Here is a 23,183-nt window from a genome sequence, read left to right on the forward strand (position 1 = left end):
CTAAAATGTCAGGCAGATCTCAAATAAGAGTGTATGTGAAGGAAAGCTTTATCAACCTGTTTGTACACCTTGCCTGGTGAAAACCCTCCAAAGTCTCTTCTGTTTCCAGTGAAATGATAGTTATTTTCATTGTTTCACTAATTCTCTTCAATGATAATGATCCGCCTCAGGATTCCCGTAATGTGTTTTGGAAATTAGCCCTGTTTATATGTGTGTATATATATATATACACACTGGTACCTTCTAGTCCTTAGGAAGGTCCTTAGTATTTCAAGACTTATTTTGAAAGAAAATAAACCTGTCAACCTTTAGTAATTCAAAGAGCCCTTTAGCCAATTTTACTAATATCTTTGGATGAAAATTGTCTTTTCTAAGTACCTGAAAAGTAATAGGTGTCGTCTCACTCCTTTCCTAGTTATTCAGAGAGGGGGAAGAAAAAGGGTTTATTACTGTACGATGTGAATACATCCTATCTCTTATCTCTATGTACAAGACAGTATTTTTTACTAAACAGCCATACCTTAGGGCGGAAAGTGTCATTGCTATCAGTTTTCCTATTATTAAAGCTACGCATTAAGTCGTTTGTACAATGCGTTTAAGTTTCTTTTCTCAACATATGTTTAAATTACTCTTAAACCCAAGTTGGCCAATTAGACCCTTTGCCCCTCCTCACAGCCCACGGTTCTGTGTGGATTCCCTGCACTCCTGGTCACTGATTTCACCATTTCTCATCTGGTTTGCTCCCACCCGCCGTCCTCCCCAGGTTGGGCTGGATCTCCAGCCTAAGATGCAGTTTGGGCAGTTCCAGGCTTAAGCGTTCCCTGCTCCTTCATGTGGTTTTGCTCATGCCTTAGATCCTGAGGTTGAGAGAAGAATGCTAATCTATTAATAACTGCTAACGAGCATTCAGAATGCATTGTATTAACTCGCAGCATTAATTCTGTGGGGTTTTTGGAGTTCAGCTAAATATGGCTTTTAGAGAGGGATAAAATTACTGTACGCAGTGGTTTCCAGGTTGGCTTTTTTTCTCATTCAGTTCTATTATTGGAATAGTTACTTGCTACAATATATTTTAATACAATGGCAAAGCAAAATGCACTGTACAGATGGTTTCTGACTCTCCAGTATCCATGTTCAGGACTGTGCCCGTTAATTAGTTCCGCTGTGTTCACCTACATGTTACTGTTTCGTAGGAGGAAAAATGTGATATTTTTGCACCTGAAAAGCAACTTCTTAGGGTTGAAAGAATTTGCATTATTCCTATGGAAACAAAATGCTGCACAAAGAAAAACCCACATGTATTTAAAGACATTATTGGAAATTTGTGCCCATCTGCATGGTGAAGCTGCGTTGGGAGATGGGGACGTGACAGCGGGAGCAGGTGACAGATGCTGCTGCTCCTTCAGCAGCGGCTCCCAGGGGGTTCAGCTGCTCCCTCTGGGGTCTGACTCCCCGAATTGCCATGGGTGGCACTGGGGACCAGGGACATGCCAGGGGCTGCCCCCCCTCAGCAGTGGGGACCGCAGCTGTGCACCCACTGATGGCAATGGTGGCTTTTTCCTGGCTCTGAATCTGCATCTTCTGGGACCAAACGTCGTCGTCTTTGTCTTGACACGCTCGTCTTGGTGCTGGATTTGCCGTTGGGATTTCTTTATAGCAGCAGCATCATGATTGTTGTTATTTGACCCCAGCTCCAGTGGCAGCCCAGTGACCCAGCAGCTGGCCTTGCGCCTCTACAAGCCTCAGATCATCTCTTATACGCCCTATCACGCCTTATACTCATGGTTATCATTTTCTGTAAGGTGTCTACTGTGTAGTTCTTAATCAACCCGCTTATCCTTGCCGTGCTGATGCCATTCGGACCCAACCATGCCTGGTGCGATTGCAAGGGGGCAGCTGTCGCCTCCTGGGGTGTCAGGAGACCATTAGGTCCTCTGTGCACGAAGGGGAGCGGACACAAATGCCCTTGCTTTTCTGACAGCCAGCAGTAATAGCCATCTTCCCAAATGTAAGGTTTTGATAGAGATAAATCCTGTGTCTTCCCTATAACGGGAGCTGGGATGAGGCAGAACCGCAGGGTGAAGGCCGGGGATGCTGCTGGCTCTTAGATCACACACCCAGCTATAGCCGTGGTCATGTTCTCATCCTCGGTCACTACTTGTTTAAACCATGAGATTCTGATTTAGGCTTCAGAAACGCTTTGTTTGGGGGGTTGTTGTTGCTGGTTTTTATCGCACGACTGGCAGTGGTTTGTGTTCATGCTGTCTTGCATCTTCTTTGTAGTCCTACCGCCCTAGTGCCATATTTTGTAAGGATCTGCAACACTGAGTTTCATGGGAATGAAGTATCTGATTCTAGTTAAAATAGGAACAGTGTTCCAGGGCTATTCGCTTACATAGAAATTCATTAATTATTACGCTTACTTCATTTTAAAAGCTTCTTTTCACAAAATTCTTCCTTAGTATTTCAAGCAAGATTAACCTGGCAAATCCTGGCTCATCTGGCGTGCCCAGGTTTAGATGGGTAACTGTAAATATGGTCACTAAGAGCAATTGTGTCAGTGCTGCACAGGACAGGGGGCTGGGTTTCCGTGCTCTTACATTCTCAGGGAAATGTTAAGATGAAGATGCTCTTGATTTACTAAAAGATGTTTCATCGCTTGTCAAACACACAATTCCCATTTCTTTTAATTCAGATAAAGTAATATAAAAGACTTTTCTAATAGAATTGGGTGCAGGAAAATGTGCCGGGAGCCTTTACACGAGTTGTAGATCTGGGTGGGCTAAAAATCTGCAATTCTGGTAAAAGCCACAGGGTGGGGTTGTTACTTTAAAGCTTGCTGGGATGTCAATACTTGGAGCACAGAGTTCGAGTCCTGAAGTCTTTACGTCCTTTTAGTGACTTAAATCTGGCATTTATACTTTTCAAGTTATTCAGTGAAGAGCCTGGCTCAGCACAAACATCCCAAGCCCAATATAATTGATTTCCAAAGAGTTACTGATGGTGATTTTTGGGAACAATTTGGAGCACTGGGTGTCGGATGAGGTGCCGGGTTGTCTCAGGAGAGGGGGGTTGGTTGGAGCTACAAAAAGTGCTGCTTCCAGAACTTTCTGATTTTTGGAGCCCAGATAAGACTGATGCAAGTTCTCACTCCTACTCTGAACTTACCTTTGTAGTATTGAGCTTGTAGGATGCAGGAGACACAGCGAACAGGAAACAGTTACAAATCATCTGGTAACTTCTTAAATGAAGTATTTCCCGTGCCATTAAGCCACAGAAAGGGGGTTTCAATCACCATTTCTGGGCAGAATCCACAGCACTTTGTGCTTGCGTGAACTGAGCTGCAAAAAACCCCCAAACAAATCAAAAACTCCACCAGCCTCTACAGCTGCTGCTTTGCAGCCATGTGCGGGTTTCCATGAGAGAAACACTTTGGCCTTTGCCAGGCCAGGCCCTGTTGCTCCCTGCACTGTCTGTTGTCTTCTCAGAGTTACTGCGCAAACCCAGACTAAAAACAAATGAAAAAAGACCTCTGGTTGGATAAAGGCATTTTAAAAGGTCCAAAGACAATAAGTGTCAGTGCTGTGCACCCTTTGAAATGTGTCCTCTGAAGGGGAGATGTGATTCTGTGATGAATTAGCATTCTTCAGGCTTGCCATAAAAGTTACTTCTTCAGGTCCGTGTTGAGGACTCCACACACAAGCGATCCTGTGTACACCTCGTCCTCACTCCTAAGCAAATATAAACCCTCGTCTTCATGTGAGGGCTCCTCGCAGCCTGTCCCTGCATTGTCTGTCGTGTCCCAGTCATGGCCGAGAGTCCCGCTCCCAAGGAGATGTCCAACACTCTGCCCATTTGCCCAGCTTACGGAATCACAGGATGGTTTGTGTTGAAGGGACATTCCCAGCTCCCCAGTGCCCCCCCTGCCATGAGCAGGGACATCTTCACCAGCTCAGGTTGCTCAGAGCCCCGTCCAGCCTGGCCTGGGATGTCTCCAGGGATGGTTCATCCACCACCTCTCTGGCCAACCTGGGCCAGGCTCTCACCACCCTCAGGGACAATAATTTCCTCCCCATGTCCAGCCTGAATCTCCCTCCTTTAGTTTAAAACCATCACCCCTTGTCCTGTCGCAACCGACCCTGCTACCAAGTCTGTCCCCATCTTTCTTATCGGCCCCTTTTAAGCATGGAAAGGCCGCAATAAGGTCTCCGGGAGCTTCTCTTCTCTTCTCCAGCTGAACACCCCAGCTCTCTCAGCCTGTCCTCCCAGCAGAGCTGTTCCAGCCTCGGATCATTCCTGGGGCTCCTCTGGCCCCTCTCCAGCAGGTCCGTGTGTGTCCTGTGCTGGGGACCCCGAGCTGGACCCAGGGGGGTCTCACCAGCCGCTGCCTCAAGCTCTCAACCTCCTCAAGCTTCCCAAACCCCTCCAGTGTTTAAGCCACTAATGAACAGGAACTGAAGAACCATCTTGTGGCTTGTTCTCCTCCATATGCGTGCCCAAGCCTTTGGCTTTTGTTTTTCTATTTATCCCAATACCAACCGTTGTCTTATTTTGACGGCTTTTGCTCCAAAGTGCTTATTGATTTCTTTTCTCTGCCTTAGAGCGTCTGCACGGAGCGCGTTGGTGCTGGGCTGACACGGTTTCATAAAAATATTTGTCCTGAGAGTAAAGCATGGGAATTACAGCAGACACTTTTAGGAGAAGAAAATTACATGCTATCAGACCACAAATATACAGCTAATTTACCATAAAACCTCTGCATTTGAAGCTCAGAAAAGCAAGGGGCTGGAACGCAGGACTTGTTTTGCCTGGTTTGTTTAGCTCACGGTGCTGTGATGTGCTTAGATATCTAAATACCCACCAGCAATGTGGGGAGCTGCGAGGTAGGGGTTTATCTGTTTGGAGGTTAAGTCAATTAGAAACAGATTTATTTTCTTTTTAAACTATAAGCGCTTGGCGCTTTTTTTCCAGATTATATTCTAAAAAACTAATTGGTGAAGGCAGCCAGATTTGGTAACTCAAGCAACCCTGTTTCTAGTGTTTTGGCAATACAAAGCTGCGAGAAATCTGATCAAAACGGTACTTGAGAGGCACGCTTTTCCCAGCAGCTGCAGGCCTGTCCCTTGATGTGCTGTCCTGGAAGCTCTTTAGTAGGGAAAGGAGGTTATTCCCCCAGGCTGTGCTGGGCATATCTGCAGGGAGGGCTCTCTGCCTTCCTTTCAGCCTGGAAACCACGGTGAGAGCACATTGCTGTGTCTGAATCCCAGCTTTCCCCCCGGATTTTCCATGTCTAGCTACTCCTGATCAGCTGGTTCTTTTTTATTATTATTTTTTAATATAGCTTATTTTTTAATCCAAGCTTGCTTGGCCATGGACAATGCACATGGAAACTAACAGGGAAAAGGTCTCCTGAGGTCTTCTGCAGGATGACTTTGTTGATTTATAATTAAATACAACCCCGCCATGCCCTTACCGTCCTTGGTTATAGCACAGCCTTGAAGCCTCGTGGCTCAAATTCTGCAGTTTTTTGCTTTGGGGACCAACTGGCCCCTTCAACAAAAGGTAATTCAACTGGCCATTCATAAGCCCTGTTGATGCTTTCCAGCTGTGTGTGTTTGTCCATTTTTAGGGCAGCCGGTAGCATTTCCAGCACCTCCTGGGAGCGCGGGGCAGGGCTGTCAGCTCTGTGTCCTGGACTGGGGTAACTGGGCAGACTGGGAGGCACCTCGGAGCTGCCTCGTCCTTTGCTTTCGTCTTCTTGGAGCCCCAACCACAATATGCGGGTGGGCAAATCTCGCTGCTTTCTCCCCAGCGTCATAGAGCATGGGGAAAATCTTGAAGATGCTCTAAAGCTGGAATCGTTTTGAGTCATGAATACACTCATAAACACTCCTACAGATTTGCAGGCTTGGTTGTTCTAAATAATTATAATTGCTTTAATTTGTCATGTTTTGTGATGGCTCGTTCATTAAATCATGAGCTTCATGAAAGCCCCAGCTACTGAGTGGATCTGGTAGAAATAGTAAGATAGTATTTAGCTGTTTGCACAGAGTTATGCAGCAATTAGGATGAAGCAAATTCCTTCCAGATTCTCCTGATTACCATGGTAACCCACGTCCAAAATAGCAATATAAGGCCACTTAGCATGAGAAGACCAGATTTTTATCCCGTATTAACTGATGCATACTATAGATTTTGACAAGAAGTCCTTAAAATGGAGGTGCTTCCCTTTTTAATTGCAGTCGTGTTGTGGCACTGAATTCTCCCAGCAAAAGGCAAGGAGCGATCTTGCTGGGAGCATTTCTCTTGCTTTGCGTAACACATGCTGTATATTTTTGACTTCTCTGACTAATGGCAATTAGTGAGGGACGAGTGGCTGTTCCAGGCAGAATCCCCAGGGTAGCAGGGCAGCCTATTTTAGGCGCATCTCGAAGGCGCAGCTGTTAAGCTCTGCACAGCGCTTCCCGGAGCTCCAGTCTAGAGCTCTGCACTCGGAGAAACTTGAGCCGGATGATCGATTGGGCTAAAAGGATCTCATGCAGATGTAATCTGTAAGGATTCAACAACTCCAAGAATTTAGGAGTTGAGTGTTGCCTCACAAATAAAGCTGACTTCAGTTGTTTTCGAAATAGCTGGTTTGGATTCACGTTATGCCTGTGCACGTGGTTTTAAAGTGGTTTGCAGCTGTGATTTTTTTGAAGACAGTTTTCCCCAATTGTGTTGTCCAGAAGCTTTTGAACTGAAGCTGAGATTTATTTATTTTAATGTTCTTCTTTCTTCAGGAATTGAAGTGGTAAGGAAAGCATTTGATGTCATAGCACTGGTGGTAAAACTGAAAGACTGTCTCATGCCGTACATATTTTACTCATCATTGGTGTAAAAACATGAGTTTTCTGCTCTGAGTCACCCCCCGTGTAGCTGCAGGGGAAAGTGTCAGCACATCCTGATCATGCCTTGCTGGCTTTTTAACTAAGGGCATGAGCCGAATCTATCCAGACCCAACAGAGACCGATGTTATGGCTGGTGGCGGGAGCAGCGCTGATGGGGAAGGGGTTTTGGGGACACCACCACAGCAGGGGATGCAGAAAACCCTTCCCTTGCCCCATGGTGGGTCGCAGGTCCCCGTGGTGGAGAGGTCAGTAAACCCATAAATAAACAAGGTTTTAGTGCTGCAAAGCAACCAGAGTCTCCCCTGGCAAGAAAACAGCTGTACCAGATGTGGCTCTTGAGGAGTGTGGAAGTGATGGAAGCGTCGGTGCTGGGGGACGTCCCGTGAGCAAGAGGAGGGGACGTGGGAGGAAGGCTGCAGCGAGCTGGGGAACCCGGGGAGAAAAGGAGCCTGAATGCAGCACAATTACCCAGGGCTTTAAAACAGATGGTGAAAAAACATCATTGTTCTAGCAGGAGGAGAATGGGAAGGATGTGATTTCACCGATGACTAGAGAAGATGAATTTGATGGGTGCATACTTGGGTATTTTTATTTATCTGTTTGTTTGCGATCAGTGAAGCGGAACAGAAACACATTCTTCCTTTCGTGCCCTCCAATTATTTTTCTTGCCAATACATTCCCGAGCCGTACAGAGGGCGGGTTCGTGCACGGTTTTGCTTGAGGCGCTGGATGCCCAGAAAATGCTCAGTGAGGTTGAAATGTCGTGGCAAGAATGCAGTCGGTGAAGGTCTTGGAAATTCACTTGTGCATCACGTCTATAAGACTTGAAACAGAACTGCGACTCAAGTTCAGGGTGTGTTTTCACTCTGCCTGGAACACCGATGGGGCTGCTGGTTCATCCGTACTTCCTGACTTCACTGAAACCACATGGTGCTCTTCTTATGAAGAGATTCTTGAAATACTTTCCTCCCTTGGATTTGCTCGACGGGTGACACAGGGCAAGCACAAAGCTGCTTTTCCCACCATGCACTTAGTGTGGTGCCATTTCCTCACTCTCTAAGGTTATTTTAAGTGATTTTTGTGTTGCTTTGAAATAGCAGAAGCAAGTTAGCAATTTAGTGTTCTCGCCAAGACTATGGCTTTTCATTTTTTGGGTTACTGGATGGAATCCAGCATCGGCTGCTAAGCTCGTTCGTCTTGCTCACGCGTATATTCAGGGGCCTATTAGAAATGCTGAAAATCTGAGTCTAGGATAGTATGCATGAGGTATACCTGTCCCACCAATGGCCATAATGTGCTTATTCCAGTCATTAAATGTATTTAAGGGGCTTAGGAATGGGTTACCTGTACTGTAAATTACCTGTGAAGGTGATACTGGCATCTGATGATACTTCGGGGCTGTTTGCTATTTATTTCTGGTTGGCGAACTATGCCTGTGGGTCTCACTACAACAAAAGTTTGGGGTTTTTTTTTTATGGAAATAGCTTCTCAGTTTCTTAAAACTGACACTTTAATCTGCATTATGGACATTAGAAAGATGGAAAAAAAAATTGGGAGCTAATCTTTATTAATGCTCAGAGGGGAGAGGAAAAATTGTCGGCAGGTAGGAGAAATATTCTCATTACCCCAACATCACTGCTCGTTTAAGATAAAGGCATTCAAATGTCTATTTTACGATCTGCATAGAATTAAAGACGTTTGGTATTTTAAGAAAACTTTCTCAGGAATGTATCAGAGCCATCAAGGTTCACCTGTTGAGCTAGATATTCACAGTTCAGAGTGCAATTCAGCTCGCTGCCATTCCTTTGTCACCTATGCCCTCACCACCTACTCTCCCACCCCCAAGTTTTAGGTGGGTTCTTCAAAAGGTGAATAAAAAACCAAATTAGCTGCATGAAGAAGAATTCAAGGCTTTCAAATGCAGTGGGGAGAGCGGGCGCACACGTGTGTGGGAAGGAATGAGTCCGCTGACAAAAGAAGCTATTAAATCTTTAATACTTGCTTCATGCTACTATGAAATGTATTGAAGATATTTAATAAAATGTCTTTTATTTGTATGGGGTTTTTTTATTTCCATGACTAAATCTGTAAGGCTGCTATACGGAGCTTGGGTTAAATTGCTTGGCTATAAGATGCTGTGCGTTAACACGCGTTTGAAGGGCCATTCCCTGTTCTGGAGCTGGTGGTGTTCGGCTGTATTGCTTTGTAATCCATGCCCGCACACTTTTCTAGTTATAACGTATTTTTAACGTTGTTGCTTCCTGTACGTTGGCGAAGCAATTACAGCTTATTATCTTCAGCAAGTCATAGCAGTTCCTCCCCCGTGCAGTGAGAAGATGCGTTAGTGATGATCCATCCTCCAAGAGGGAGGCAAGGCTGGAGCGCGCCTTCCCGGGACAGGGAAAAGTGGAAGCACTAGCAAGTGATTCTGAGGAGCAGCTGTGAAAATGAACATCCAACAGTGCTGGAATAGCAGTACAGAAATACCAGGAGCATCACCCACGAAGGCGGCTGAAGAAGCTGGAGAATGCTGATTCAGCGTTCTCTTGCGATACTTTTGTTGCTTTTGTGCTCAAAGCCACACAGCTTTTGTTTCAGTCAGTTCACCTCTCTGATTGACGAGTGAAGAAAGCAGCGAGCCCTTCTACATCTTTCCATTAAGCAGGATTAGTGCTACTTATTTATTTTTCACGGTGGACTTTCTCCGTTTCATTTTCTTGCAATGCATACTGGGCTGTGTCTTTGGATTCCAGTTACTCTGCAAGTATTTAGGGATTTCTGCTTTTGTTTGTTTGTTTGTTTCTGTTTTTATTTTGGTTGAGGCTGATGGCTGCATCCTTCCCTATCACCTTCCCATCCGGAATGGGAAGAAAGACCGGTTGTGCTGGATGCCAGACAGGGTGGCTTTTGGCCGGGCTGCTCCTGAGATGTGTATCTGGTGCTTTCGGGCCATGTGTAGACTGGAGGTGGTCGCTGTAGCCTGAATCACATCATGGTCCCCAGATGTCCAGGTTGGAGTGAGCGATGGCTGGTGTGGCCAGGAATGGTGTGGCTGGGGAGGAGCGGACAGGGAGACTGGTGGTGTCTGGGTGGATTTTGGACATGAAGTGAACCTGAGGGTAGGAAACGCAGCTGGAATCGGGAACTAGGAAGCGCTTCCTTATAGAATCAGAGAATGGTTTGGGTTGGAAGGGACCTTCCCAGCTCCCCCTGCCATCTTCACCAGCTCAGGTTGCTCAGAGCCCCGTCCAGCCTGGCCTGGGATGTCTCCAGGGATGGTTCATCCACCACCTCTCTGGACAACCTGGGCCAGGCTCTCACCACCCTCAGGGCAACAATTTCCTCCTCATGTCCAGCCTGAATCTCCCTCCTTTAGTTTAAAACCATCACCCCTTGTCCTGTAACAACAGGCCCTGCTAAATAGTCTGTCCCCATCCTTGTCCCATAGACCAGCCACAGTCCCAGAGCTTCCTCAGGAGGACTGCTCTGTGGCCTGGGACTTGTTCTGTCACAGTTCTTCGCTAGGACTGGCCGTGTCCCTCCACCGTGCTCCTGTTTTGTCCCAAGCCTGGGGACTCTGGAGGCCCAGCAGGCTGGGGACCCAGTGTTGAAGGACACCATGGCTTCCCTGGGCGGACCTCAGCTCTGGGAGCAAAGCCCATGTGAAACAGAGACCTTGGGAGTCCAGACCTGCACCCAGTAAAACCCACGGGGTTCTCAGTTTCTCCTGTCCATTGGCCAACCACTGTCACACTACCTGTCGGGACAGAGGAGGAACTGAAAGGGATCTTGGCAGGTTATGTATGTGGGCAGAAAATGAAAGGCTAATCGGCTGCGAAAATGCAGTCTGAAGGAGAGTAATCGCAAGTGTACATTGAACAGATGGATGGTGAGAAAAACAAGGGCAGAAGTCGTCTTCACAAAGGTGAGCACAAAACACACATTATGTTTCTCAGAAACACGTCTTTTGTTGCAGCACAAAGGTGCCATTTTAATGCTCCAAGTCTTGGCTCTTCATGGAAACAATTAGAAAAGCAGAGTGAGGTTCAGTGGCATTTTTACCAGTGAACTCCCAATGCTGTACTAAGGGAACAGCAACAAAGGCAACTGTTCCCAAAAATCAGAAGACAAAGGTCTCTGAAGTGAGGTCCCTGACAGAAGCTCTCAGCTGTGTTTTAATGGTGAGGACGATTAACCTCTGGAGCAAAGGGAAGCTGGGGCCTGGCCTGGCCTTGGTGTCTTCAAAATGAGACCAAGTGCCTTCCTGGGAACTTCTCTTCACCCGGTATAAACTCTTTATCCTAGCACAGATTTGCAGGCCTTTGTTAAGGGCTGTGGTGTGTAGGTGAAATTCTATGACTTATAGAAGGTCAAACTCAAACAGTGTCTGCTCTGAATTTGTGAACAAGCCTCCTCTTACTGTTGGGTTGTTGTGTGGCCACATTTCCAGATTCGTGCTCCAAATGCGAAGGAGCTGTGCTCATTGAGGCAGTTCCAAGGGTAAATTGAATGATTAAAGAGTAAAACTAAAATACAACCTTCTCCCCCTCCGAGATTTCCTCCATGCCCACCCAATTCTACTTCAGTCAAGGCCAACAGAAGTGATTCAGAGCACCCCAGTACCAGCTGGGTTTGGGAGCCATCCCAAACCCACACGTCTCCAAGGGCCACATTTCTGACGGCGCAGGTCGTGCTGGAGATTGCCGAAAGCTCCTCGCACACACGCTCCATCTGCAGAACACCGCTCGCTGTCTTACTCTGCTATTTTTATTCTCCTGAACCAAGAGGTGGCAGCAATATTCACCAGTGAGACATTTGATGGCTTTTACTGGAGTATAATGTCTATTAGCAGTAGTGAGGGTTCAAGTCGTAATTTTATTTCTAGTCTGAACCGGAATAAACCCGATTTTGCATCATTGCACCGATCTGGCTGAAAATAATGGTTATAAGTTTCTGGTCTAGACCTAAAAGGTCAGGTTACCTTTGGCTGCACAGGGGTCGGTGTTGTAGAAAGTGATAATTACCACATTTGAACGGGGTGAATATGAGCCTACTCGGTACTCTGCCCATCACAGCAGCTAATGGCAGATATTTTTTGAGAATAAAATGCAGTGGAAAACATGTACAGAATAAGCTGTCAACAATATGAGGTCTTTTCCTAAGCCTGTCCCTGCTAAGGGATCAAGGCTGAAAGCAAAGCTTGACCACATCCCTTCAAACTTTGCTAAGCAGAGCGTGTGGATCTACAGTAGCTGCAGTACTCAAATAAACATCAAATCCTTTTTTAAGGACAAGCTTTACCCATTTTTGCTTCCATCATTTATTTTAACAGAGTACGGAATTTTTCTACAGTTTGGATAAATATGCCCTTTTATGAATTTTGGTTTTTATCACCTTTTAATTCTGCACTCCCTCATCTGTGTATTGAATTAAATTCTGAGAACATGGGGTTTGGATCTGCTTCTCTATTTCTCATAATGTATATAGGCAGGGACGGCAGAACTACCATAATTTATTATTCTCAACACTTCCAATTATAATATTCTGTTTTCTGCTTGTAACCCTGTCAAGCTTAGCTGTTCAAGCTGAATTTTTCCCTACTTGCTCTCAAATGGCTTCATTATGTGAGAACATTGCGATTGTAATGGACGTTTTGGTTTGGACAATAGCAAATATTAGACTGTAGATATTGATCCTTCTTCATTTATTCCTACTTTTTTGTCTCATAGGCGGTTTTAGATCTAGGACAGAACTTTCCTCTCAGCAATCTATTTAGGGTTTGGGGTTTATTTTTAAGTAGTCTCAGTAAGGATGTTGTCAAAGCCAGAATAAACTAATCGTTCTGTTCTTTTTTTGTGCATGACTATAGGGTTTGAGACATTAGGGAAAACACATGTCTAACAGTTCAAAGAATCAGGGGAAAAATATTATAACGGTATTTGTGTAAGTGTTCAGAGCACCAGAAATGACCTGATCTGATCAAAGTTCTGAACTATACCTGAGCTTCCACAGATTTGCATCTTAATATCATGTGCATTGGGGCATCATTTGGGGATCATTGGGGGATTGGACTAGATGATCTTTTGAGGTCCCTTCCAATCCCAAACATACTGTGATACTGTGATTTCCAACTGGGAATTTTGAAGGTTTACTGATGGGTTCAAACATCCTGGCCTAAAAGCTGAGAAACAGATGCTATTCTGTTCTATTTTAGTAGCTCCTCATGCATCAAGGCCCTTTTAGACACAGGGCTTTTCATCCACGTAACATGAAGATGGGCTCTGCTGCTGCAGGGATTTTTATAATTCCGATTGTTGCCTTTTGTAAGGAAAAGGCAGAAGGCATTTTGAGTCATCACTAACTGCCTCCAATTTGTAAAAGGACTCGTACAGTGCTGCTGGCACATGCAGGGTCTTGCGATGCTGAATGGATTGAGAATCGTGGGTGTTTATCACCCTGAGCAGAGCACGGGTGACTCAGTTCGGCCCAGATTCCGCCTGACTTTGCCTGGGGACCCCTGGACTCTTGTCCCATCCCGAGTCACCACCGTACCTGGATCTGGTGGTGCAGACCCCACCTGGCACGAGGTCTCCCTGCAGCCAGGGTAGAGTGTGGAAGCAAAAGGTGAAATCTGGGCTGTTTTGAGCCACCCTACCTGGCACAAAGTGGCTGTTGGCAAGATTGACAAAGGGCCTTGGTCCTTCTCCTGGAAGTGGTGCCATTTGTGTCCCTCAAGGAGAGTCCAGGTAAGAATTAACAGTGCAAGGGGCTGAACCTCTCAGACAGAGACGCATTAAAAATAGATTTTTGGATAATTATGTTAATCAGCCATCATTTTCAGGATATTTTAGAGAGATTTTGTGTTCTGCTTGTAGGTGGTGAGACTATCACAAACTCATCGTTGCACCAGGTAGATAGGAAAAGGTCTCACAGAGACTTTGCAGGCGAGAACTCAAATGTGCAGAGCCAAATCCTTGAATATTTGTTTTTCTCAATTCCCAGCTACCCTCACTAAATATTTAAAGAAATCAGGTTGGATAAGTGGCTCCTCGTTCATTGATCTGTTGTTTGTGGATCAGTTTCTCCACTTGGACGGGTGTCATGGAAATCTACTGAAACGAACTGAAGAGGTTCCTATAGTCCCTTGCTGTGAAATTCAAAGTGCTGTGTTGCAGGATATGGTAATCGGATTATAAAGCATACAAAAACTCAATAACATCAACAGGCTAATCAAGCCATCCCTGTAAAATCCCAAGGGGAAGCAGCAAACTATAGATAAGTTCCTATATTTGCCTAGCTTTATTTATTTATCTATTCATTTATTTATTCATTTAGCCTCTTAGGAACAACAACAAATTCTTCTTAGCGCAAGGACTTCAAAACTCTTTGACTCATTTTAAAGCAGCCTTTGCCCTAGTCTAACTTGCTGAAAATGAAAAGGAGAAATTGTAGTTTTACAGGCTTATCTAAAGGAATAAAACCTCTCCAGTGAGATGATCTTTTTTACAGAAGCTGGAGTTTTGTTTTAGCTTGCAGGGTCATGTTTGTCCAGCTCCACCTGCCCAGTCAAGGCTTTGTTTTCTCTAAAAAGCTATTACTTGATAGTTATAATTTATCAAAAATATATTCAAAGTAACATTTTTCTGAATGTTTACCGATAAAACTACAAATATTTGAGTGCATTTGGGAAATTAACACCAACCAGGAGCTATCTGGGCTGTATGACTATATGAGATTGGAAAATCTTTCTGGTTATTGCTCTGAAGCCTCTGTGGCATCCTCCATCTCACAAGTTCTGATGAACTCACTTGGAATAGCAGTGTGTGTGGCACCGGCTAATACACTTTTCTTATAATGGGTGCCAGATGGTGCCACCCAGAGGGATGTGGACAAGCTGGAGAAGTGGGCCCATGTGAACCTCATGAGGTTCAACAAGGCCAAGTGCGATGTCCTGCACCTGGGGCAGGGCAACCCTGGTACCAGGACAGGCTGGGGATGGAGGGGTGGGGAGCAGCCCCCGGGAGATGGACTGGGGGTGCTCACACATGAGAGATGGGACACGAGCCAGCAAGGTGCTCTTGCAGCCCAGAAGGATAATCGTACCCTGGGCTGTGTCACCAGCCCCGTGGGCAGCAGTGGAGGGAGGGGATTGTCCCCTCTGCCCCGCTCTGTGAGCCCCCCTGCAGTGCTGGTCCAGCTCTGTCCCAGCACAGGACACACACGGACCTGCTGGAGAGGGGCCAGAGGAGCCACAGGAATGATCCGAGGCTGGAACAGCTCTGCTGGGGACAGGTGAGAGAGTTGGGGTGTTCAGCTGGAGAAGAGAAGCTCCAGGGAGACCTTAGTGTGGCCTTTCTGGACTTAAAAGGGGCTGATAAGAAAGATGGGGACAGACTTTTTAGCAGGTTGTGTTGTGATAGGACAAGGAGGGGAGATGGACATGAGGAAGAAATTGTTTCCCCTGAGGGCGGTGAGAGCCTGGAATGGGTTGGCCAGAGAGGTGGTGGCTGAACCATCCCTGGAGACATCCCAGGCCAGGCTGGACGGGGCTCTGAGCAACCTGAGCTGGTGAAGATGTCCCTGCTCATGGCAGGGGGGGCACTGGGGAGCTGGGAAGGGCCCTTCACCACAAACCATCCTGTGATTCTATGATGAAGGTCTTGAGATGGTCCAGATGCAGAGTGCATAACATTTAACAAACAGCTGTGGTGGGATGCGATATACCTGGCATTCCCGGTCACCATGGCCATATTCTTCTTCTCCTTCCCCCATTCCAGGCTCCCTGCACTTTTGCTTTGCTCAGCCCCAGGTGGGTGAGTGTTGCTCTCGTGTGTGTTCCTGTGTGTGTTTCGGTACTGTTAAGGCTTTCCAGAATGCAATGGGGACTTTCACTACGTGGGTAAAATGACACCAGCTTCCCATAAACTTTGTAATTCGCTTTTATTGATAGTTTCCCATAATTTCATCAGTTGCAGTCTAAAGTGGTACACAGCAACACGCAGCATCAGCACTTACGGCAGTTAAGGAGATTGATTAGCATTCATAAGAAAAGAAGAGGAGCTTAAAATAAGAAATAAAACAAATGTTTAATCCTTTGGCCCAGATGGTTTTTGGCATGGAAGATAAAAATATATATCTTCTCTAAAACCAGCACTCCTCTATCTTCCTTCCAACGAAAAGATATGACACAGTTCCAGCCATAAAACCACTCTGTCTTTTCGGGTTGGTACCTGTAGCGTGACTCGATATTTTGGACCTTCAGGCAGTAACAGTGTGGTGGGTGCTGAGAGCTGGGAACTGATGCGAGTTTTGCTGCAGGGAGTTCTCTTTGTCTGGCAACATCTTGCAGGTAATTTTGGATTTGCTTCGCTCTATACCGTGCACCGGTGGGAACCACAATTAGAGCTGGCTTGAGTTAATAAAGCCTTGGAGTGCATTCCTATCTGGCTCAGGAGCTGCAGATAATCTACTTTTCTTTCTCAAAAACACGCTGGAAGGCTGTAGCTGTGATTCTGGGTTCGCCACAGCTCAGCTACTTGCAAATCTCCACAGTGCCTGCAAGAAAGAGGAATTTCACAACTGGTTAAATATAGAGGATACCTACAAATGTAGCCCAGTTACCTCTCTCATTGAAGGTGCTTTAAATGAAGAGAAAGCGACAACGAAGTCTTCACACTCTCTTTAATTATAGCAGCCTTTACATAACAGTGTCAGATGAATATGTTTTAGAATAGGTGGCACCTCACTTCCTCCAGAAGAACTGTCAAATTAGACCCTACCAGACTAATTTATGACTTGCAATTCAAAGAATTAAAGCATGCCATCCAGTAGTCTCTTTGAATAAAACCTTTAAATGCGCAGAATTCTCTGTGCCACGACGTATCCCAAACAGCACAATACTTCTTTCTTTGGAAATATGAATACGTCGCTATTCATCTGATGGCTTCGAGGACTGCCAAATACCACAGATGTCATCCCGCTCTCATGGCTCATGAGCTGGTGGAAAACAGGGTTAGTGGGGATCTCAAGAGGTTGTTTTATTCATACCTCCGCCCCAAGGCAGAAGCTGTTGTTACTGAACTGGATGCTTATCTAATCTATATTATAAAACAGAGGAGGGGAGAGAGAGAGAAATGGTTTTAGAGGGAGAAGGGGTAAAAATTGGGCTATGCCAAATAACTGAGAAGAGTGAGGAACTGGACTCCTTCCAACTGATGGAAGCAAGTTCTGCCTTAGGTGGATTGCTGGCTAATGCTGACTGCCTTTTTCCTTTATATTAATGAAATATATACTTGGGCTGTTTTGCTGCTTTCAACAAGAGCAGCATCACATGGGGGAGAGCAATTTTCCTCAACAGGTCCCAGAATTCAGGCAACGGAAGGTCAAAACCAATGCTTGTGTTTTGTCTGAAGAATGCCGATGAGGGCTGTGGGTTTTGGAGCCTTCCGTGTGCTTCAAACTGCTAGAAGGAGCGAGTTCATGTCCAGAGGTGCTATTCATGTAGCCAAGAATGCTTTTCATTAAAATGCCTTTGCCTGCTGCGGGGATACTGTCTCATTACCCCAGAGCAGGAAGAGGCCATAAAGAACTTCTTCACCAAGTTGGCGTTTGGTTTTTGTCACTTCAGGGTTAATATTCCTTCTCCTTCCTCCTCCACAGTAGCAGGAAAGGAGGCCTGCGGTCCCGCTGTGCGACCCACGGGGGGCTGGTAACAGCCAAATCCCAGGTGAGGGCGGAATTCTGTCAGAGTACGGAAAAGGGAGAACTTGCTGACTTACATTCTGGCTTTGCGCACTGCGGTGCTGAGGCGTTTGCTCGACTTGGCAATCTAGTTCCTGCGCTTTTATTCAAATAGCACTTTAGGGTGTTTATGCAAATAGTTCATTGCTACATCTCCTGAAAGAACCACACGAGAGCTGTCGTTTGGTTGTGTAATCGTCAGATTGGGCTTTAAATAAAATGTCTTGTGGTTCTGGACGAGACTCATGCCCTGGGAAAAGCAGTATTTCCACATTTGGATAGCTCAGAAGTGACTAAATAATTGATATTCTGGAATATGTGGATCCAACAGACTCCCTTTGTACTTCAGAGAGGGTTGGTTCTAATAAAAAAAAGAGAATATGAATGATCTATAGTGGGATCAGAGTATTTGGAGGAAGCCAAGTATTTCAGAGGTCTGCGGGATGCTCAGAGTATTCTGACTTAAAATCCGTTCCCCCCCCAAGCCTAATAGGGTGCAGTAAAGCATATATTTAAACATATTGAAGAAAATGTGTTAGTCTGGGTTTATCCCCAGTGACTTACTGGTTGTTAGAAGTCTTAGAAGACCCTTTCCAAATGCTGAAACTATTGCAGGTAGTGATATATGTCTTTAGTGATGGGACAGCCTGGTTTTTGACAGAAGCACTGAGTAGGTCCTATAGAAACTGTATTGGGTTTTAATCTTGTTGACATCTGCTTTAAAATCCCCTGTGCCTTTGGGAACACGTGGAGTTGTGGGCTGAGATCAAAGGGCAACATAGGCTCCCTGCATACAATATTGCAGTAAATCCGTGTGAAAGCTACTTCCCGTGGTCCCGCCGCCATCCCCAGAGGATGGACGTGAGGAACGGTGAGGAACGTCCCACGTGCCTATGGAGGGTGCAACGCCACACGATTAAATCCTAGTAAAAGCAGAGAGCACACTGCTCAGAATGCCCGTTTACCAGCCTTTGAAGATCACTGCCATAAATCAATGATACAAACAAAATGTATAATGCAGCAACTCATACCATTAAAAAAAAAAATAAAAAGGTATTTTAAAGGATTAGACCTTAAAAAGACCGAGTTCAGCTCAGGTACTCATTTCATGTCTTCACAGCTCTGTGTTCACACACACACAAGCTGATGGATTTTTGGATGCGGGTTGTTTAGCGTTAGCCAAGTGCAGGCTGAGGGTGACAGGTACCAGAGCCCTTCTCTGTGGCCTGAGGCAGTGGAATTCCCAGCCTAATAATATCAGATCATCTGTATTCCCTTTCCGAAACAGGCCAGGGATGATTTTGATCTCTGAAAACCTTCAGTTAACCTGCGACCCTCATCTGCTATTGTTGTGGGTTTGTTTGTTTGTTTGTTTGGATCACTCCTTGGGAAGCTAAAAAGATGAAGCTTTTAACTGTCTCTCCCATTGCACTCTTTCCATTTTGCCTGTGTTAAACTATCCTATAAGCTGAAACCAAAGAGATTTGACTTTCTGGAAGCCAACAGAGATGACCAGCCGTGTATCCAGTGTAACGTGGTGTCCCTAACTGTAAAAACACAACATGCTTTTACTGAATAATGCCCCATACTCCAGCAGGCATGTATAGAGATACCTGCATTACAGCTGACAGTGGAATAGCGATGGCTAATACATTTTGAGTGATTTTCCTTAGCCTGTACGTTCTCGCCTCTGCAAACCTCCCTTGCTCCCTGTTTCTGAGCTCCATCCAGCCTCCTGTTCCTTTGGTATATTTTGAGAGCCTGATTGACTTATCAGTTCCCAAAGAGCTGAACATCTTCCTCTCCTGCTTTGCTGTGTTACCTCTGCTGGTTCCTGTTGCGTGTTTCTCAGATAAGTTACCTCATAATATTCAATGGTCTTTGATTTAGAGTTCCTCTGTATTACCGGTATTTGTATTTTTGCATTTTAGGCTCATGCCTGGGAAAAAACAAACAAACAACTTATAAATACAGAGGTTCCTGTATTTATTTGGCTCTTCTAATGATTTTCTCCGCCTCATACCATGGGAACAGGCGTTAGATGTGTGTGTTTGGGCTGACTGGGGGTTGCTCTGTCGCAGGGGGGCAGTTCAGGTCCCCGCCACGTCCCGGTCCCTGCACGGGGAGGGCATGGGCAGGGCCCTGTGCCGGTGGCCCTGGGGAGGTGTTGGGGACAGGACTGTCACACCTGCCCACAGCTCTTCTACCAAACTGGGAAGAAGCAGCTTGAGGTTCCCCAGGGGTTACTCAGAGCCCCTGCCCTGACTGAACAGCCTAAGCACTGTATTTTAGGCACCTAAGCTTGAAGCAGGTTGTGTGGCTGTCCCTTATGTTTAGATCTTTTTCAAGTACAATCCCTATTTAATGAGCTGTGTGTGTATTTTTATAGCATCTTTTAGGAGCCTTTCAAGTTGAGTCATTAAATATCTATTTTTAATAACCTCTGCATCTTAAAAGGACAGTGTGAAATGTAAGTACTTGAAATCAAATAGTGATTCCCCTGACTTCTGACTTAAATTATTTCATTACAAATTTATGTGAAGTTCAGACACTTTTTCTTTTCTTCTTGTGATTTCAAGGCCTTTTTATTTTTTTGATTGGAGCTGGCAAATTATTCTGATGTTGCACTTTGAAATTCCTTCTCATTTTAAGTTTTAATAGTCTGCCACCAGCAATGTTTGTATTTCTTTAAATTTGTAACATCACAGATCTTCAGGGTGGGGAGGGGAAGGGACCTGCTCCATAGCACGGGCCCTAATAATTGATCCATTCACTCCTGTATAGGGAGTTAATGAGAATTTTAAAGACAACCTTGGATGTTGAAATCCTCCTCCAGGAAGGAGCCAGTTAAGTGCCAGTCACAGAGGTGGTTTCTGGCACCTGAACAAGCATTCTACCAGGAGCGGTTTGACACAAGTCACTTGGCCCAATGATCTCAAGGATCGTTTCCAACCGGTATGAGTCTATGCAGTGCTGTCTTGTTTGAAACAGGCCGCTAAAAACCCATCCGAGATTTATTATTAACTGCTTGGTGTGATTTGTATGTTGGGTTAACATTGGTAATGAGCTCGTTGCATGGGGCTAGACGTGAAGGTGCGATTCCTTGGAAGATTTTGTAGTCTGAGAACTCAATCCCGAAAAACACTTCAAGAGACCTAAACCTTAACCATGAGATTCTTCAGTGGATCATCAGTGGGACTCCATATGTAGATACATAAGCTCTTGAAAACCAGGAGGTTATATAGACAGAAGAATACACGGAGGGCCTAGAGGTAGCAAATTGGGAGTAAGACTTACCATAACTTTGCGATTCTGTGTGAATCTTTGATTAAATTTGGAAGAGGTTGAGAATATGGGGAGAATAACACCTTTGGCTTTGCTTCAGATGTCTCTTGGACACTTCCCAAGTGATTAGTGGTAACTTTGCAGAACTAAATTAAGCCTTTGCAAGGAAGAGTAAATTAAGCAAACAGAAAAGAAAGATAGGAGGTGTTTGTGAACACAGGGATGTGGGATCTGATTGCACTGAGGATGGGATTTAAAATAATTGTTTTAATAAGGACAGGAAGTAAGTAGTAAATTTGTTTTCCTATAATTCCTTTTATTATTATTTATGTGTCTTTTTATCACATAGGGCTATTCTTTAGTGTTATGCTTGCTCACTACAAAGTTTAATGTTTTGGGAAGGAGAATCATTCAGTGCTATGAGATGGGAAGTCGGGAGACATGCATGTGGAGGGGTGTTGGTGTGACTGTGCAGTTAATTAGCTCCTCTGGATGTGGTTTCTTCACCTGTGGGCTGAGGTTTGTGTGTCCCCTGGACATACTGTGGGGGTTTGGTTGGTTTGTTTTCAGACCTTGGGGGGAGTGGGTTGTGTTTCTCCTCAGAAACCAACTGCTGTTCTCTGGGATCTTGAAGAAGTGAGGCTGGGGCAAATAAAGAAAGGAACACCCTTGCTATTTCACAGAATCCCAGAATGTCAGGGACTGGAAGGGCCCTGGAAAGCTCATCCAGTGCAATCCCCCCATGGAGCAGGAACACCCAGATGAGGTTACACAGGAAGGTGTCCAGGCGGGTTGGAATGTCTGCACAGAAGGAGACTCCACAACCCCCTGGGCAGCCTGGGCCAGGCTCTGCCACCCTCACCAGGAACAAGTTTCTTCTCAAATTTAAATGGAACATCCTGTGTTCCAGTTTGTACCCATTGCCCCTTGTCCTGTCATTGGTTGTCACCCAGAAGAGCCTGGCTCCATCCTCCTGACACCCTTTCCACATTTATAACCATGAATGAGGTCACCCCTTAGTTGCCTCCAAGCTCCAGAGCCCCAGCTCCCTCAGCCTTTCCTCACACGGGAGATGCTCCACTCCCTTCAGCATCTTGGTGGCTGCGCTGGACTCTCTCCAGCAGTTCCCTGTCCTGCTGGGACTGAGGGGCCACAGCTGGACACAATATTCCAGGTGTGGTCTCCCCAGGGCAGAGCAGAGGGGCAGGAGAACCTCTCTGACCTACTGACCACCCCCTTCTAACCCACCCCAGGTACCATTGGCTTCCTGGCCACAAGGGCCCAGTGCTGGCTCATGGTCACCCTGCTGTCCCCAGGTCCCTTTCCCCTACACTGCTCACCAACAGGCCTTTCCCCAACTTATACTGGAACCTGGGATTGTTCCTGCCCAGATACAAGACTCTGCACTTTCCCTTCTTCTGTTTCATTAAATTTTCCCCGCCCAGCTCTCCAGCCTGTCCAGGTCTCTGATGGCAGCACAGCTTCCAGTGTCACCACTCCTCCCAGTTCGGTGTCACCAGCAAACTTGCTGACGGTGCACTCTAGTCCCTCATGCAACCATTGATGAATATATTGAATAGTATTGGTAATATATTGAATAGTATTGGTTTTGAATATTGAATATTACTGGGGTTTTTGCCCCTCCTTGGGCACCCTGGCCGGAGGTCGCCCCGCCGCCGTCAGGCAGCAGCTGCCGTGAGGCGGTGGGGGGGGGCACCGGTCCTCGGCTGCGCCCGCAAGGCTGTGGTAAGCGTCGCGTCATAGCCAATGGCGGCGCGGCGGTAGTGCATGGCAGCCAATGGCGGCGCGGCGGCCGCGCGTCGCAGCCAATGAGGAGCGGCGGCGCGGGGAGCGGGCCGCGGCGGGCGGGAAGGCGCGGAGCGGAGCGGGGGGGCTGCGGGGGGCGCGGCGCCGGCAGCGGCACCTGCGGCGGCACCGGTGGGCGCGGGAGGCGGCGCCGCGGCTGGGGCGTCCGCAGCGCTGAGAGGGCAGGACCGGCCCCGCCGCCGCACAGGCCTCCGCCTTCCCCTCCCCCGCGGCGCCTCGCAGCGCCGGTTCCGCACCGAGAGAGGCGCCCGGCGTCAGCGGACCTCCATGTACGACAACTTGTACCTGCATGGATTTGAAGACTCGGAGGCGGTGAGTGCGGCGGGGGGAACCGCGAACATACCCCTGAACCCCCCGTCTTTGTGACCGGAGGTGGCGTGTGCCGGCTGGAGCCTCCCGAAATGCTCCCCCGTTACATAACGGGGGGAGCGGCGGCGGTTC

General features: G+C 46.5%; 1 protein-coding gene across 3 annotated transcripts in view; it reads left to right on the top strand.

The window, feature by feature from the left end:
* CACNB4 (calcium voltage-gated channel auxiliary subunit beta 4) overlaps nt 1–23,183 on the top strand; it is a 92,173-nt gene that overhangs the window by 13,306 nt on the left and 55,684 nt on the right. Inside the window, exon 1 of one of the 3 annotated variants that reach the window (XM_065070207.1) lies at nt 22,791–23,054. The exons of 1 other annotated variant lie outside the window; for it this stretch is intronic. In XM_065070207.1, coding sequence (XP_064926279.1) covers nt 23,010–23,054 — 45 coding nt within the window. In that variant the 5' untranslated portion in view covers nt 22,791–23,009. Of the gene's footprint in view, nt 1–22,790; nt 23,055–23,183 lie in introns of those variants that run through there. One more of the 3 variants, XM_021297890.2, reaches the window with a different exon arrangement.

Source organism: Columba livia, chromosome 7, assembly GCF_036013475.1.
Source record: "Columba livia isolate bColLiv1 breed racing homer chromosome 7, bColLiv1.pat.W.v2, whole genome shotgun sequence".
Lineage (NCBI taxonomy): Eukaryota > Metazoa > Chordata > Aves > Columbiformes > Columbidae > Columba > Columba livia.